We start from the raw sequence: 17,888 nt of genomic DNA, 5'->3' as shown, positions 1-17,888 counted from the left end.
TTCAGTATGTGTACAGAGGCTCATGAGCCCTTTCCTGCACACACATAAATACATGTACCACACATGCTTATAACATATTTTTAGAATATGTATACTGGGCACACTGAATATTTCCATCACTTATTTACTATAAGTTTTTAATTAGTGTTTTCTAAAAGATTTCAATAGCATAATGAGGCAATTTTAAAAAAAATCTTTTAGAAAACACTAATTAAAAACTTATAGTAAATAAGACTGGGAAGCCAAGGACAAAGCGCTGGGCTTTGATTCTTCTGCATGGACGGGCTCTGTGGGAGCCTTCTCAGCTTGGTCGATCACCTTCCTGGACCTGGGGGAAGTTGGGAGGACCTTGGTCTTAACATAGAGTAGGGAACCCTGATGGCTCCTTGGCCTGGAGAGGGAGGGAGGGAGGGTATGGGTGGAGGGGAGGGGAGGGAAATTTTTAAATATAAAAAAAACCCATAAAAAATAAAATAAAATAAAATAAAATAAAATAAAATTGCCTCATTAAAATGAGCTTAATTTTCAGGAGTTTATAGCAAGATACTTTAGAAATCTTTTGAGTTGAACTGAAAAGGGGGAATTAACATTTGGATGTTTTTGAAGAGCACATAACTATCTTGGATACTGAATGAGAAATTATTTTTAAGTTATGAATTAGAAATAAATCTTACTGAAGTAAGGAGACTTTGGATCTTAGATACTAACATCTTTCTCTGACTTATCAGGAAAAGCATAGCTTACCTTTCCTTCAGATTTCTAAATGGAATCTTGTAGCAGTTCTCTAGAACTGCCTTCCTAGGTATCTCCCAGTACTTTGCTATTACTTTTCCTATACCGCAGATCTCCAGTACACATGCTTCACAAAGTTCATGTGTTCAATTTTCTCTCTCTTTCTTTCTTTCTTTCTTCTTTCTTTCTTTCTTTCTTCTTCTTTCTTTCTTCTTTCTTTCTTTCTTTCTTTCTTTCTTTCTTCTTTCTTCTTTCTTTTTCATTTAGAGTCAGAGGTCCATAAGGTCAGGAGTCTTAGCCTTTGCTCATCAGACCCTTCAAAATTAAAAGTGGCATTATATAAACAGAAAAGTTATATTTATGTATATAAATATAACACACACGCACACACACACACACATACACACACACATACACACACACATACACACATATATCCATAATTAAAGAAAAAAGATGGCATGAACTTGAAAGAGAGTCAAGTGGGGAAAGGAAAGGGAAGAAATTTCATAATTATAATTTCAGAAAGATATCTATATTAAATATGTACATGTACAAAAGTGTAGGATATATTAATTCAGCAGTCAATGACAGTTTTCAGAGGCTAATTTATAAGTGTGGTGATCTAATGAATATTAGTAATTATTAGTAAAATGTTTTATGGGTAATTTTAGAAGGTTATGATAGCTTTTTCTGCCTTTTCTCTACATGAACAGAAATGGTATTTGCAAATAAAAGAATTAAAGCCCATCTGATAACTAGAATGATAAGTTATGAAACAGCACTAAAGTTTAGTTCTTTTGTGTAGCTAAACTCTACCACTCTTAATTGACTTAGAACTATTTAGTGGAATGAGTGGTTCAAAGTATTAGATTTGAAACTTCATTTTTAATCAGTTGAGTTGAATAAGCTTCCAGGAATCAGCTTATCACTGAGAGAAGTCAGGGCAAACACCCAAGGCAAGAATCTGGAAGCAGAGAACCATGGAGGAAAACTTCTTTGGTCATCCAGCCATGTCCACTTACCCAGGGATGGAAACGCCCATAGGTGACTGGGTCCTCCTTCAGCAGTTATAAGAAATTACCCAACAAACATTACTACCTACCATTCTGAGTGAGACAATTTCCCATTGAGACCCCCTCATACAACTCTAGGCTAAGTAAATTGGACAGCTGAAGCTAAGTGGGCAACCATAGTCCCACGGGGGACACAGACTGTATAGCACTTGAGGGAACATTCCAGATCCAAATGATGACAACTGGGATGAGAAAGTGGGCAGGGCTTGAAAAGAGTCAGGTCAACTTGACATTCTGTTTCTGGGTGGCTTGGCAAAGAACAGGATTGATCTCAGTTTGTTTTAACTCTATATCACTCACAATGTGTTTAGATAACTTTTAATGGATGTGGAAGGCTCACAAATCATTATCTCTGAGCAGTATAAACTCTTCTATTCTGCCACATGAATGCTTCAATAGAATCATTTGATTTTACCCATTTCTGCAATTTGATTTAGTAGGAATATTTTGATGATTTCTGGTGCTGAGTCAAAGAATCACAGGAAAAGCAAATTCATAGGTAATTGGGAAAAAACTTAGTTTACCAAAAAAAAAAAAAAAAGAATTTCTCTTGGATTTTTTAGATATGATTTTTTTTTCATCTAATTCCAGGTTCCTCATTCTCTCTCACACCTTTGATATCACAGTTCTCCATTGACTCCTGGGCTGCAGATGCCCCCATGTATCTCTTCCTCAAGATATCTTGTTTTCCCTGAAGCGTTTGTTGACCTACCCCATGGTGATGGCTGTTCTTGGTTGTCACCTTGACTATACCTGGACGGAGCTACAATCCAGAAATGGAGAATACACGTGTGATCTGGATCTTAAGGCAAAAAGACAACATGCCTTTAATCCAGACTTTGAGGGCAGAAGGCACACCTTTAATCAGGGCCACACCTTCTGCCAGAAGTCTATATAAGGACAGTGGAAGAAGGGAGGATTCATCCGTTCTTCACCTGCTCGCTCTTGGCTTGTCAATACACCCATTCCTTCACTGGCAATTGAACCTACTTCTTCAGAATTCCAGTATACACAGATCAGCTGAGACACACAGCCTTGTGCAACTGAGCAACTAGTAGATTCTTGGACTTCCTTTTTTTTTCTCTTCTAAAGAAATGGACTTTCTATTAATATAGCGAAATATTTTTGGACTGCCGCCTGTTAATCATTTCAATAAATTTGCATACATATTTACATATATCTATATAAAATGACTACATGTACATATATATGTATAGGAGAAAGAGAGAGAGAGAGAAAGAGAGAGAGAGAGAGAGAGAGAGAGAGAGAGAGAGAGAGAGAGAGAGAGAGATTCATTCCATCAGCTCTGTGACTCTAGAGAAACCTGACTAATCCAGGTCAAAATGGTATTTCAGCTTAATTCTCAAGCAGCACCCTTTTATTTCATATCAGCGCCCTAACCCTACAAACCATCAAACTAGATTAATACTTTTATTATTCAATTCCAATGACATTTTCTTCTTTTAAATTGTGATGATTTTTTATTTTCTCATTGAATAAACAAACAGGCTCCAAATTCTTTAATCATCCTCTACACTGCAAACCAGTCTTCACCAGGATTTGCCCATTGTAACAGTGATGCATACAGAGAACAAGGAGTTGTCATGGATTTGTTTAAAGAGGTCTGTGATTCTTCCCTGAATTCTTTTCATCCTACTTGTATTGCCGGTTCTATAAAATGTTCTAGCTTAATTTATCTTTTTATTTATGTGTATTTATTTGTCTTCTTTTTATTGATCTGTATTCCATCAAACCTTCATGACTGCATCTCAAAGCCCTTATACTGGTATGTGAACCTATATAAGTTCAGTTATCTCCTTCCTGTGCTTTGAAATACTTTGTATCTTTTCCAGCATCATGCAGTCTATTAAATTCAGTAAGGTGTTTGCATATTCATGAAAACTTCTTTCACAGGTCCAACTGAAACTCCCAATTTTTTTTTCATTTTTTTTGTCCTTTTGCTGTCCCCTTGTGCCCCTTAGACAAATACATATGATTCTCAGCAGAATGTAATTTGAGCCCGAGTTGAAACACACTTCAGGTGTCAAATTCTGTGTCACTGTTTCTCATTTGTCCTCATCTGAATCTGAGAAAGCTGCAGGCTCACGATGCAGAAGAGGAAGAGAAGCAGAGGCACTGTAAGAACAGATGAGCTCTGCTGTCCCTGCTGTGTGACCTTAATGAGTTGTGGATATGGGAAGGTGCAGAGGAACGTGAGATTGAGATGAAGTGTCAGAGCTGCAGCGAGCTGAACATGTGGAATCTGACATGGTGCTAAGTGGGGGCACGGTTGAGGACTGCTATTGGAGAAATACAAGTTAAAACAGGGGTTTTGAATGTTTAAAATTTATGAGACTCAAGGAGACTACACTTGTACAGTACTTACCTTGTTTATAGTAGATTGAAAATTTGCTTGTAGAGAGCAGTTCTTTTTTAAAGCCTATCCTCAAATTTCTATCTTCTTTTAAAAATGGATTTACCGATTAATCGTGATATCTTGTTTTGGTTCTAAGTTCACCGTCCTGACTTACCCTTCTATAGTATGGGGGCAATCATCTTATTGGCAAGAGAAATCACTAAGTTTGTAAAGTTTTCACGGAAATATCATAATACCATGAATCAATTTTATATTAAATCAACAAAAGAAGGTGTGACAAGAGTTTATTTTGAATTTGACATTTTTTTCATTTTATTTATTCTTTTCTCATACAATACATTCTGACTGCAGCCTCTCCCTAAACTCTTCCCAGTGACCTCTTCCCTCCACTATCCCACATATTCACTTCTGCTCTATTTCCCTTAGAAAAGAGCAGACCTTCCAGGGATATCAATAGAACAGGGCATACATAGCATAATGCCATAAGACTTCATATCAAGGTAGGACAAGGCAACTCAGTAGGAAGAAGAAAACGATCCCAAGAACAGGTAAAAAAAAAGTCAGAGCTACCCCAACTCCTACTACTAGGACTCCCACAAAAACAAACAAGCAAACCAAATGACGAAAAAACCTTTTCTAAAGAATCAATTTTTATTTTTTAAGAAACAATTCATTATACCCATGTGTGCATGCAAAAGACAAAAAACAAAGCTTGGTGATGTTGGTGCACACCCTTAATCCTAGCATTCAGGAGGCATAGACAGGTGGATCTCTGAGTTGAAGGCCAGTCTGGTCTATGAAGTAAGTTCCAGGATAGCCAGGACTACATAGAGAAACCCTGTCTTAAATAACAACAGCAACAAAAACAAAGGAAAACTGAATTAAAAGAAGCATTGGTAGCCTGGACTGTCAAGGATAATCCTAGTAGTAGCAGAATGGATATATGCTTAGCAGTTGTTGTTATGAATGACTCTGCACCTCAGGACCAAAAGATAAGTGGCAACCTTATCAGCATCACAGCGAAGGCAGTGGAACAGGTTACTAAGAGCAAAATGGCGAGTGTCTTCATTGTCCGACCTCACTTCTGCCAGTCCCATCCAAGCAGGGTAGACATTTTCTTCAGCTCCAGGATGAACCTAATCACCAGGCAGACATGCATTTTTTGTAGTATTCAGTAGTTCTTATACTTTCCTTTCTGGTATGTGTGCACATGATTGCCCATGTGTACAGTGTTTATGCATATTAATTTGAATGCAGTGGTCAACTTAGATACAGTTTTTTGGGTGCGTCATACCATGCCTTCCTTCCTTCCTTCCCTTCCCTTCCTTCCTTCCTTCCTTCCTTCCTTCCTTCCTTCCTTCCTTCCTTCCTTCCTTCCTTCCTTCCTTCTTTTCTTCTTTCTTTCTTTCTTTCTTTCTTTCTTTCTTTCTTTCTTTCTTTCTTTTACATAGGCGCTCTCTCTCTCTCTCTCTCTCTCTCTCTCTCTCTCTCTCACCAGGGATTTGTATATTTGTATACATCTCACTCCCAGTACTGGAATTGAAAGCATAAACCACCATATCCATTTCTTATGTGGACTCATGGAAATAAAGAGCAAGGAAGTCTTCTATATATTGTGGATAGATCTCCTTAGTCCTAGTCTATATTCCCTATAATTTTGAGTAAAGTTTGAGGAAAATTTAGACATAAAATTTTTCAGTCAAAATCGAGACACTGGGCTGGGCGGTGGTGGCACACGCCTTTAATCCCAGCACTCGGGAGGCAGAGGCAGGCAGATCTCTGAGTTCGAGGCCAGCCTGATCTACAAGAGCTAGATCCAGGACAGGCTCTAGAAACTACAAGGAAATCCTGTCTCGAAAAACCAAAAAAAAAAAAAAAAAAAAAAAAAAAAAAAAAAATCAAGACACTGACCAATGACTGTAAGACTGCTATTCTGTTGCATTTCCTGGTATATGAGTTTCTTAGTAAGGAACCTCAGGATGTTGGAATCGCTCACAACTCCCTACTGTAAAAGCTGTTAACAAGTGGGAAACTTAAATTTAATGCTCGCAAACTAATTTTTTTGGATTCATTTCTCACTACAATAAAATACCTTTTTCATGGAAAAGAGGAAAAAGAAAAGAAAGAGACAGAGAGAGAACACTCACCCTGACGAGGATTTTCTTCATTTCCTCTAGAAGTTCTTCATTTTTTTTCTCCACCTCTTTGACTTTCGACAGCATGGTTTCACAAGCCCCTTTAACAACAGCCACTGCACGCACTAGGTGTTCAAGAGGGTGGTACCAGGCTCGTGAAATGCTGATCATCACTTTCAGAATGTCGTCTGACTAATCAATCATGATTGAACAAACATCAAGTGAAAAATAAGTGAGTGAAGCATGGTGGGTACATGTAGTATTCGCACAATCACACTGAACTACAATGTCTACCTGTTTTTACTAAGTATATAGAAAAAGTTTTGGTAAATGACACACTATAAAAATACATATTTTGAGCCATGTAATTACAGTTTGTTAAAATAAAAGCAAATAATAAAGAAAAAATCTTTTTATTCCTGAGAAGCCAAACTGATCATGTTTTTTTTTTTTCTCTACATTCTGTCATCAGCCCTCCTCATGAGGTCTTCTGTATATAGTTATTTCCCTTGTCTATGAAAACTCAGTTTTGTTAATGCTAGGTGTGTTTCCACAGTAACCGATTCAAATAAAGAGACACCAGTATGATCATTGGCAAATGGTCTGAATCATTTTTGTACTAAAAACTCAAATTGTTCACTGATATCTTCCTATAATTTTTATATTATTCTAGGATATTAAAACAACACATTCCTAAGTAGACTTTTCATGTTCTATTCTACTTCCTTTACCTGGCCTCTGGTAGAGTAGCCCATTTATGAATACGTACAAGAAAAGAACATCTTTGCTTTTAACAACATTGGTGTGAAACCTATTGGGTTTTAGACACACAAACACACATACACACACACACACACACACACACACTGCAACCAGTGTGTTCATTGCCAATAACACACATGGTATTTGTCGCCAATTTAAAATGTTTGCTTTGATGTCTCTTCGCAACTCTAATAGTAATTATATTGGACAGTGGGGAAGAATCCAAGTAAATATTATTCTATATATGTGTAACAAACATAAAAGAGAGAAGCAGGACAAATCATGATGGCAGAACAGGTTGCTGGGAGCACTTGCACATGACGATTAGGAATGATACTCTGAGAAGAATGAAGCACTGTTTCATATTCTTGTCTGACATGCAACTAATGTAAGGTCTGTGAAACCTTTTGGAGCTTCTCTCCATAATCTTCCTAATGGTATCTTGTTTTACTGAACTTTTGTGAGGACTAAATGCATCAGTATCAGCAGAGAACTTTTTGAAGTCTCTAGCTTTGAGGAAATATTCTCTTTCCTGCCTCTCTTCTTGCTTCATTATAATCACATTTTTATCAATGAGAATACCTTCTCTCTGGGTGATATCTACTACTAATAAAATAAAAGCAAACAGATTATATGTATGATATGTGTATACATCGTTGTCTAGGTTAAATTATATTGAGATTTACTCTGGCAGGGCGTCACAGTGTAGAGATCATAACAATTACACATTACAGTTTCCAAAATAAGTAAACCTCATCAAAACAGAGGTTAATCTGAGGCATAGGATACAGTATGAGGAGAGCCTCTTGTTTAGCTGATTTTTAATTATAAGAGAGAAGAAGGCAGAGCTGTCAAGGAGGAATGCACATGCAATGAAAAAGCAAACAAAAATAGGGGAGTATTGAATCTCAGAAAGAAATAACATTCTGATCAGTTAAGAAATATGCTGCAGTGGAGGAGCCTTTATTATAATAAATGTAGCTGTATCTGTGTCTATTCCATCTTTGCATGAATTCATACATTAATATCCAACTTAGGCTAAAATAAGCACAATTCTCCAAGCATGGCACTGCCTAAAAGAGTTGTCCTCTGGTTGGACCATTTATGAATCTGCTACAATCTGAACTAGCATTAGTTTTAGCTTCTGATTTGTTAGCTGTATAAGTGCTATTGTTTTTGGACTGTTCATTCATCTCTGTTTTATATATTTATTTTTATATGTTGTAACCACTCCAATAAACTTGAAATAACCTACAGCACAGTAAACCTTTGTACCGCTTCATTAGTTTTGGTGACAACCATGAATGAAGATTTACTTGTGTCTGTTGGATTTGTTCATTGTCTTCTGGAGTAGCCAGGGAAGCAGTGTGACAGGTACTGGAGTTCCTGGCTTTGTACCCCAGGCTTTCGGCAAAGTTTTCATCCTGGAAATAATAAAACATTTCAATTTATTGGAGTTTCTGAATTAAATAAGTGCACCTAAGTGTATTTTATAGATATGCAGTTTATAACAAATAAGCCCTACCTAAAATTGAATAACTAAGCAAACAATTTACTTATATATTCTTCCCAATAGATACACAATTTCATTTTTAGTATCAATTTCTAGCCACCTAACTTCTTCCACTCTTTACTATTCCCTTGTTATTTTTTGCCATTCCTGAAAATTAATTTGGAAAGAAAGCCATAGAAATTCTAACAGTCTAAAACTTTAAAGGTTTTTGCATGTTTTATTTATAAGGTGAGTTGAATGAACATAGATTAGTGTGTTAGTTAGGGTTTCTATTGCTGCGAAGAAACACCATGATCATAACAACTCTTATAAAGGAAAATATTTAATTGGGGTGGCTTAAATTTTCAGAGGCTTAGTCAGTTATCATCATAGTGGGGCTCATGGTGGTGGGGAATATGGAGGCATGCACGCAAACATGGTGTTGGCTATATTGAGAAGTGACCTGTCTCAATGGGTGTGACTTGAGCATATATGAGGACTCAAATCTGACCTCCACAGTGACACAGTTTCTCCAACAAGGCCACACCTCCTAATAGTACCATTTTATTTGAAGGTCATTTTTTGACACTGCCACAACTTGCGTATCCATATTTATGAATCTGTTTTTTTATTGTTGGTCTAAGAAAATATATTTGTTTTAAGTATGTGTTGTGAAATTATAGTTGTTCCTCACCTACCATTTTTTTGTGTCTGGACAACACCAAACTCATGATAAACTTGCAAGGCAACTGTGTTGATGGTGTCAAAATTGATTATGAAAATTAGAAAACAATACAAAATAGAGGCAGAAAGATTATATTTGCCAGAAAAATGGAAAGTCTGCAGTGAGATGGTATCTCTTAGAAATGACAGGGAAGTTATACACATGATACTATAAGAAAATGAGTACCTTATGAAGATCTGAACAATAATAACACCAAGAGACATATAAGAACCACGGGGGGAATCTCAGGGGTTCCCACCTCTAGACAAAGAACTACTGACAGATAAAGATGACTGAAAGAAGAGTAGACGTTTCTAGAAATGAACCCCTGAGCCTATACTTAGTTACATCACACAAAGTGTTTGAAATCATGTACATAATTAAAATAGCATTAAATGTACTCAGCAGGCTGTGTGTGTATGTATGAAACAAAACAATAATCATAGCAGCAGAAGCTGTTAATCTGAGAAGGATTAAGTGGAGCAAATATCGAAGAACAGAAGAATATTTAAATAATATTAAAGAATATTTAAATAAATAAAATATTTAAGCATATTTTAAAGAAAACATATCCAAAAATGTGTAAAGATTAAATTATTATCTAATATTAATAAATGATCAATTGAAGATTTTTCTTAAGATAGTTATTAAAACATAGAATTTTCTAACAATTATTGAATTTGTAAAATCCAAAAATGCAGGAAGTCATCCACCTCTCAAACTACATATTGAGGCAATATAATCATTGCCTGTTTATCAGTATAATCATTGAGAGTTTAACTCTTGCGACCTCATTTGAAAGAATCTTGTCTATGCGATTTGCTTTTTATAGCAACGATATTATGAAGTTGAAAGATTATATGAAGACTATATAATGAAACAAACACTGGCAAGGAAAAAGATAATGGAAATATATATTGCTTACAAATTTATAGACACATTGTCAAAATTGCCAATTGTGTTTTGAAGTCATCTTCGTTTTCCCCACGTTGGTTCTGATCAGACCCTGTATCTCCATTAGAAAGAGAACACATTTCCTTTCTAAACTAGCACTCCTATGCCATTGGAAATTTGTACCTGGAATCTATAGACAGCCTTTCTCAGCAATGGAGGCTTAACTAGACAGTTTTTTATTGTTTCTTCTTTACATGGCTTCAGATTCTATTCCAGTTCATTTCTATTCCATCCAAACAATTCTCTGAAATGCACTTCTCTTATGCTCCATATCCTCTGAGTGAAGAATACCATGGAGACAATACATACAATACTAGCAAACCAGAATTCCTCTCTGATCTCACATTTAGGACTAAATGTCATAAACTAAACTTTAGAGACAATCACTTTTTCTAAAAAAAATAATTATATAAAATATTTGTTTAAAGAACTCCCTTTACAAGTCTTTGAGATTTCATTAAATTATATATTCTTCCTGTATGTTTTCTCAATACCTGATATTTATTTTTTAATTGCAGGAAGGCATATAACTTGAACTTTTGTTTATGATGCTTTCTTCTTTAATCTGTAGATTTTTTGAAGCGCCCTTTAGAGAAGAAACCAGAAGGAAATTAAGTACTTACAAACTCCTCTGAAATTTGTGTGGTGAGGTTAGATGTGTATTGAGCCATGACAATGGCACGGTCAAATATTTCTTCAATGGAAACCTCATTGTATCCTTCCAAGTCCAGGCACATGGGCGTGGGGACCACATACTCCCATAGGAGGCTTGACACTAGCAGAAGCTGAAACATCACTGCTATGAAGAGAGAAATTACACCTGAGGATTCTTTCAAATGAAGTTACATGACTTAACCTATTTAACAAGCTCTGTCTATTCTGGGCCCCTGGGCTTCATGATTTGCTTCTATATAACTGCAGTAGGGCATAAGCTTTGTTCACGTTGAAAATGTAAGTAATATTTCCCCGATACGTAGATTGAGAGTTGTGTGACTTCCCAAATCTTTGATTTGCTCTTGAATTATTTTCCAACTTTACAAACATTGAAGCTCACATTGATACTGATGCCCAATATTTAGTCCTCCATATATTTTAATAGCTTGTGAATTTATGTTCATTTTAATTTATGACATCCTCGAGGTCTGTAACTTTAGAAAGTAAATGTCTAATGCCAACATTTTGGACATTGATGTCGCAAGGGGCACAGTTCTGTTTGCTTTGGCTTCATGCCTGTTGAGAATAGAAACATGTTTGTTGGATTACTGACAATAAGAATGAAGAGGGTTCTGTCATAAAAATGATGTCATAGCCTGGAGTTTCCAGCTTACAATGATAATCTTGTATATTTGCCATTTAACAAACCATTTGATGTTTTTACTTTCAACTTGATCTGTGAGAACACAGGATCTTAGTAATTTTCATCAAACTGTATTGGCTGTATAAGGCTGGCAAGAGCAAGTGATTTCCCCACAGTCCTACCAAAACTGCCGAGAGTCAGGACACCAGCACCACAGACTTGCCGCCTCACCTTTTCCCATGGACACCTATAGTATTTCACTATGCATCTGTGTGTCAGAGACTTCCACGAACCCGCCTCCATGCCACCCAAGATCACTCTCACTTATTAAAAGAAAGAACATATGCATTTGTCTTCGATTACAGACATCCTAGACAACCTTACATTCTATACATCATTACAGCAACATAGAAAACGTCATGTTATCTATTTCCCCATAATGGCTCCCTCAATCAAGATATCTCTTTCTTTGTTCTCATATTTGTCCTTCCTCCATCTTGACTATCCCATTCATTCAAGTTCCCCACAACCCTCCCCTTCTCCCCTTTTCTTCCCCTTCTCCCCTTCCTTCTACCCCTACCTACATGCTAGATGTAGTAGGGAGGACTTTAGACTTTCCACAAAGCAAAGTGCCATACCCTCTCTTAGGATTAGAGGGTGGTGGGGTGGGAGGGTGTGTGGAGGGAATGGGAGGAAGGGAGGCAGTGAAATTCGGATTAGTAGTTTTTTAAAAGAATCTAATTTAAAAAAAAAAGATAAAGTAAAATAGCAAATAATTTTGTTTTACTTTCCTTAAAATAAATTCTGGTTGTCATCAATTCATTTTTTTATTAAAATACAATCTGCAAAGAAACAGTGATTTATTAACACATGCTTGATTCTCTGGTTGTTATAAGTCTTGACTTGTAATTAATTTATAAAGACTCAAATCTTCCATCATTACCCACACTAGGTTTTATAACTGAGCATTTATTCACGTTCACTCAAGTAACCAAACAGCTTTAAGAGACTCTGAAATCAAAAGATCATATCTTCTACATTCTTCAGTTTGAGACAATTGTGTCATTGAATCTTGTGTTCTCAGTAAAATCTTATTTCTCAGTTAGGAAGCTGGTCACTTTTAGCAATATCTTGTCCAGGAAGGTACTCAAGAACATTTCCCTTTAGATATTTGTAAAAATCCCCCCTTTTATCCTCATGTCAATTTAGACCATACAAAATTTCTCAGAGCATTCTCATGCTTCCCTACCACATGGGGCATTCTCAAGGAGAACCACTGTCCTCAACTATTATTGTGAAATTTCATTCTGGAGAGTTATTCTCTGTTCTCTTGTGTTTGGTGTCTGCATGTGAAGCATGAACAAATTTTAATTTACAACAGATACCGCACCAATGACAACAAAGAATTGTGAGAACTATCCAAAACCATCTTGGTGAAATAATGCTTCTATAAATCTTATTCAGAGGACTATGAATGAAGGGCTACGTACAGGAACATCGTTGACACAAGGATGACTGCATCTCTGAGAAGTTGCTCCTCGGTCTCCTCCGCAATTCTGGAAAGCTGCTTCACCTGAGTTCTGCCTTAACCGAACACACAGCCTGCAAAGATGAGCAAAGATGAGCAGCAGAGGGAAGCAATATATCTAGCTGAGGGTGTAATTTTCTGCTCCTCAAGGAATATTTACATCCTCTTTAGTATTACCATATCTTACCTCTCTAAACAGTTTTGTTTCTGGCCATAATGTATCGTTAAAATTATTTTATAAGTCATCAACATTATCTCTGTCCTGAGATGACTCATATTTTTGTCTGGCAGGTGAAGCAACCTTATTCTTTACTACCTGTCCCTTATTCCAAGGTTTTACGTTCTTCCTGTCACGTCTTCTGTAAAGTTACCTAAGTTTTCATAAGGTTGTAAGTGCACAAATTTTTTTCCAGTATTGCGCCACCGTGTTGATGTCATAGTCAATTATTTTTGGCATTTTAACCATGAATCTTTTCCCAGCAATCAGCAAACATTGTAAAGTGTTACCGAAAAATCAACGAAATTTTACATAATTTATAGGATGAAAAGAATAATTGTTTAGAAAACATATTGACAGGCAAAACCATTTCTCAAAACTCTGATTATAGCAGCATTATTGGAGCCTATGTTTTCTTGGGTACATGTGCTATCCCCTTTTCTTAATTGTTGCTGTCTTTTAAGCTATGGCTATCCTAGTCAGCAACTGCTACTACACAGATACCAGCAGTGGTTCAGCCACAAGAGCCCACAGCCGGAAGAAATACTGTTTCCTCAGGCACCAATTCTTTCAAAACTACAAAAGGAATTTATCTAAATCTCTGCGCCTCTAAAGAACGCAAGATTCAAAGACTGAAATTGAAGCATGATTAGTAGAAACCCAGAGTCACATAATGGGGCTCAACTTGAAGACCACAAAAGCAAAGCAGCCAGCCACTGGCTCTTACCTCCATCTTAGTCTGAAAATGGTGATCCTGCCTCCAGGAAACTTCAGAATGAAATTGTGTCTGAGTGGCTGTCCCCTCCTGTTTGATAATCCTTTCTAGTGGCTGGGATTAAAGGCGTGCACCACCTGGTTTCTATGACAACTAGTGTGGCTATTGAGATTAAAAGTATGTGTTACCACTGCCTGGTCTGCAAGGCTATCTTCCTCTCTGATCTATTTTTTTTTCTCATGGTTTATTTTTTTTATATTTAAAAATTTCCATCTCCTTCCCTCCTCCTCCCCCCTCCCTCCCCTCCTTCTCCCCCTTCCCTCCCCTCCCTTCCACCCATACCTCCCCTCCCTCCCTCTCAAGGCCAAGGAGCCATCAGGGTTCCCCACTCTATGCTAAGACCAAGGTCCTCCCAACTCCCCCCAGGTCCAGGAAGGTGATCGACCAAGCTGAGAAGGCTCCCACAGAGCCCGTCCATGAAGAACAATCAGAGCCCAGAGCCATTGTCCTTTGCTTCTCAGTCAGCCCCCGCTGTTGGCCACACTCAGAGAGACGGGTTTGGTCGCATGATCCATCAGTCCCATTCCAACTGGAGTTGGTGATCTCCCATTAGTTCTGTCCCACCATCTCCATGAGTGAACGCACCCCTCTCGTTCCTGACTTTCTCCCTCATGTTCTCGCTCCTTCTGCTCCTCATCGGGACCTTGGGAGCTCAGTCCAGTGCTCCAATGTGGGGCTCAGTCACCTTCCCCATCTGTCGCCAGCTGGAGGTTCCCTCACGGTCCTGACTTTCTTTCTCATGTTCTCTCTCCTTCTGCTCCTCATCAGGACCTTGGGAGCTCAGTCCGGTGCTCCAATGTGGGGCTCTGTCATTTTCTTCATCTATCGTCAGGTGGAGGTTCTATGGTGATATGCAAGAAATTCATCAGTATGGCTATAGGAACTGGCCTTTTCAGGCTCCCTCTCCTCAGCTGCCCAAGGAACTAACTGGGGGCGTCTCCCTGGAAACCTGGGAACCCCTCTAGGGTCAAGTCTCTTGACAACCCTCAGGTAGCTCCTTAAATTAAGATATATGCTTCCCTGCTCTCATATCCACCCTTCCTATATCCCAAGCACCCCATTCCTCCGAGCTCCCCCCGCTCTCCCCTTCACACTTTTCTCTCCCCATCTTCCCTTGGCCCAGTCTTGCCCAACCCTCAAGTTCCCAATTTTGCCTGGCGATCGTGTCTACTTCCAATATCCAGGAGGATTACTCTATCTTTTTTTGGGAGTTCACCTTCTTATTATCTTCTTAAGGATCCCAAATTTATAGGCTCGATGTCCTTTAATTATGGCTAGAAACCGAATATGAGTGAGTACATCCCATGTTCATCTTTATGGGTCTGGGTTACCTCACTCAGAATAGTGTTTTCTATTTCCATCCATTTGCCTGCAAAATTCAAGATGTCATTGTTTTTTACCGCTGAGTAGTATTCTAGCATGTATATATTCCACAGTTTCTTCATCCATTCTTCCACTGAAGGGCATCTAGGCTGTCTCCAGGATCTGGCTATTACAAATAATGCTGCTATGAACATAGATGAGCATATGCTTTTGTTGTATGATTGGGCATCTCTTGGGTAGATTCCCAATAGTGGAATTGTTGGGTCCTGGGGTAGGTTGATCCCGAATTTCCTGAGAAACCGCCACACTGCTTTCCAAAGTGGTTGCACAAGTTTGCATTCCCACCAGCAATGGATGAGTGTACTCCTTACCCCACATCCTCTCCAGCAAAGGTTATTATTGGTGTTTTGGATTTTAGCCAATCTGACAGGTGTAAGATGATATCTCAAAGTTGTTTTGATTTGCATTTCCCTGATAGCTAGGGAGGTTGAGCATGACCTATTTTTTAAGCTTTATTTTTTTTTAAATCCAAATGAAATGCCACTACATGAAGCAGAATTATGTTCCGAAGAGGCTGAGTAAAAAGCAGTTCACCTAGCTCACCTCCTTGTGGATCCCAACTGTCTTTTGTGTTTTTCCTCACCCATCCTTAAAAAATCCTTCTCGATTTGCATTTCTCTGATAGCTGTGTATGTTGAGTATTTCCTTAAGTGTCTTTTAGCCCTTTGAAATTCATTTGTTGAGAATTCTCTTTTTTTTGGTCTGTACCCCATTTTTTAATTGGACTATTTGTTCTTTTGATGTCAAGTTTCTTGAATTCTTCGTATATTTTAGAGATCAGTGGAGTTCGTGAAGACCTTTTCCCAAGCTGTAGGCAAGCTGCTGTTTTGTGTTGTTGAATATATCCTTTGCTTTGCAGAAACTTCTCAGTCTCAGGAGGTTTCATTTATTAAATTTATTAGTTGTTGAGACATGTGTGGATATACATAGAAAGGTGAAAAAGACAAAATCTTTTGAGTAAATTGGAAGTCTGGTGTTCATGGGAGAGGATAGAAGAAGAGAGGGAGGGAATGGAGGGGAGTGGAGTAAAATGTACAGTTAAATAAAAACAATAACAAGTATAAAAATAAAGTGAATTATACCAAAAGAAAAGCAAAATTTGTTCTCAACCTGGCCCTTCCCCACAACTTCCTGTCAGCTTGTTGGTGATTCAACCTCCTGACTACAGGTGAATTTTATTTAATAAACACATTTTTGCATCAATAAACAAATGTTCCAGAGCATAAACAAAGGTAACACAACTTAAAAGAATATTCTACAATACACATGCTTTTGTGTTCTCTTGGAGTATGAAACACTGGTTTCTTTTTGCCAGGTTGGTCTTAAATCATATCAGAGAGTCTTTCAGTGAAACCATAACTGTCATTCCAATATTTACCAACTGAACACACTTTCTGGGCTAGATGATAACTTTAGCATATGTATCATTATTATCTATAGTGATAGTCCTCCTGAAATAACTTTCATTGTGCCTATGACACTATGAAAGTAAATCAGCATCACTAGATCACTCTAAGACTAATTATTTTCATGTCATGAAATTACCATGTAGTTGTTTAAACTCTGTAGTTTGCAATCAACTAGCATACCAACAGAATGTATGGATTATGGGCTTTGTGTACCTCCCCTTCCAATTAATCTTAGGGGAGAAAAATGACCCCATATACTGAAATTTTGTACAATAAACGTATGGAGTACAAGTACATTTTTTTTTACCATGAATGATGGTTATATTCTTACAAATTCTTTAACTCCTGTATTTATTGTTCTTAAGATAGATTTTCAAAACTGTAAGCACCATAGATACTGGAACTGTACAATAAAATCTTGTAGATGGTGGCTAAATGCTAGATACAAAACAGTGTAAATTGCCATTGGAATTTAGAACCTGTCAGGGATAATAAAATGTTCACGAGTTCTAATACAGTACAAAAAAAGGACTCAAACATGTATCAACTGTTTCCTCTAGAGAGAAAGTTGATGAGTTCAGTTTGGATGGGTGACACTGGTATATTTAGTTGTCTATACTCTCTCATCACTGTGCCTGGAACCCCCATTTCCTCATCCTGGTATGTTTCATGGGCTACCAATCTGACTATATGAAAACAGTGGAGTTAGTGCTTATTCCAATAATTACACAAGAAGGATCAGAGCCCATTCCTCTCCACCAAACCTAGTGTTCCTCCAGCTTACTTGTGTCTTCTAACATATTTGGGTTCCATCTATGCGATATTGACCAAAGCTGTGTGTTGAAAGGACTCGGAGAAAGAGTGAGAAATTTTAGCCTCATCAATGTACAACTTCTCACATTATGTAGGAATGCCTTACAGTCCACTAACCGGCAAAACTCCACAAATGTGGTACAAAGCATATGTTTAACAGTTCATTCGTTTTCAGCATAAGTATTTTAAAGAAGAAATGTTCACAGAATAATAC

General features: G+C 37.6%; 1 protein-coding gene across 1 annotated transcript; it reads right to left on the bottom strand.

Annotated features, from left to right (window-relative positions):
- Positions 1-5,132: 5,132 nt before the first annotated feature.
- Positions 5,133-11,046, bottom strand: LOC119817999 (prolactin-like). Its single transcript, XM_038335503.1, has 4 exons — positions 10,876-11,046; positions 8,399-8,506; positions 6,333-6,512; positions 5,133-5,321 (listed from the first exon to the last, which is right to left on the bottom strand). Exons 1-4 carry the CDS (start codon positions 11,044-11,046, stop codon positions 5,133-5,135), a joined length of 648 nt encoding a protein of 215 aa, XP_038191431.1.
- Between the last annotated feature and the right edge of the window lie 6,842 nt (positions 11,047-17,888).

Source organism: Arvicola amphibius, chromosome 6 (assembly GCF_903992535.2).
Source record: "Arvicola amphibius chromosome 6, mArvAmp1.2, whole genome shotgun sequence".
Lineage (NCBI taxonomy): Eukaryota > Metazoa > Chordata > Mammalia > Rodentia > Cricetidae > Arvicola > Arvicola amphibius.
The sequence above is the reverse complement of the archived record's forward strand: the minus strand, read 5'-3'. Positions and strand labels throughout refer to the sequence as shown.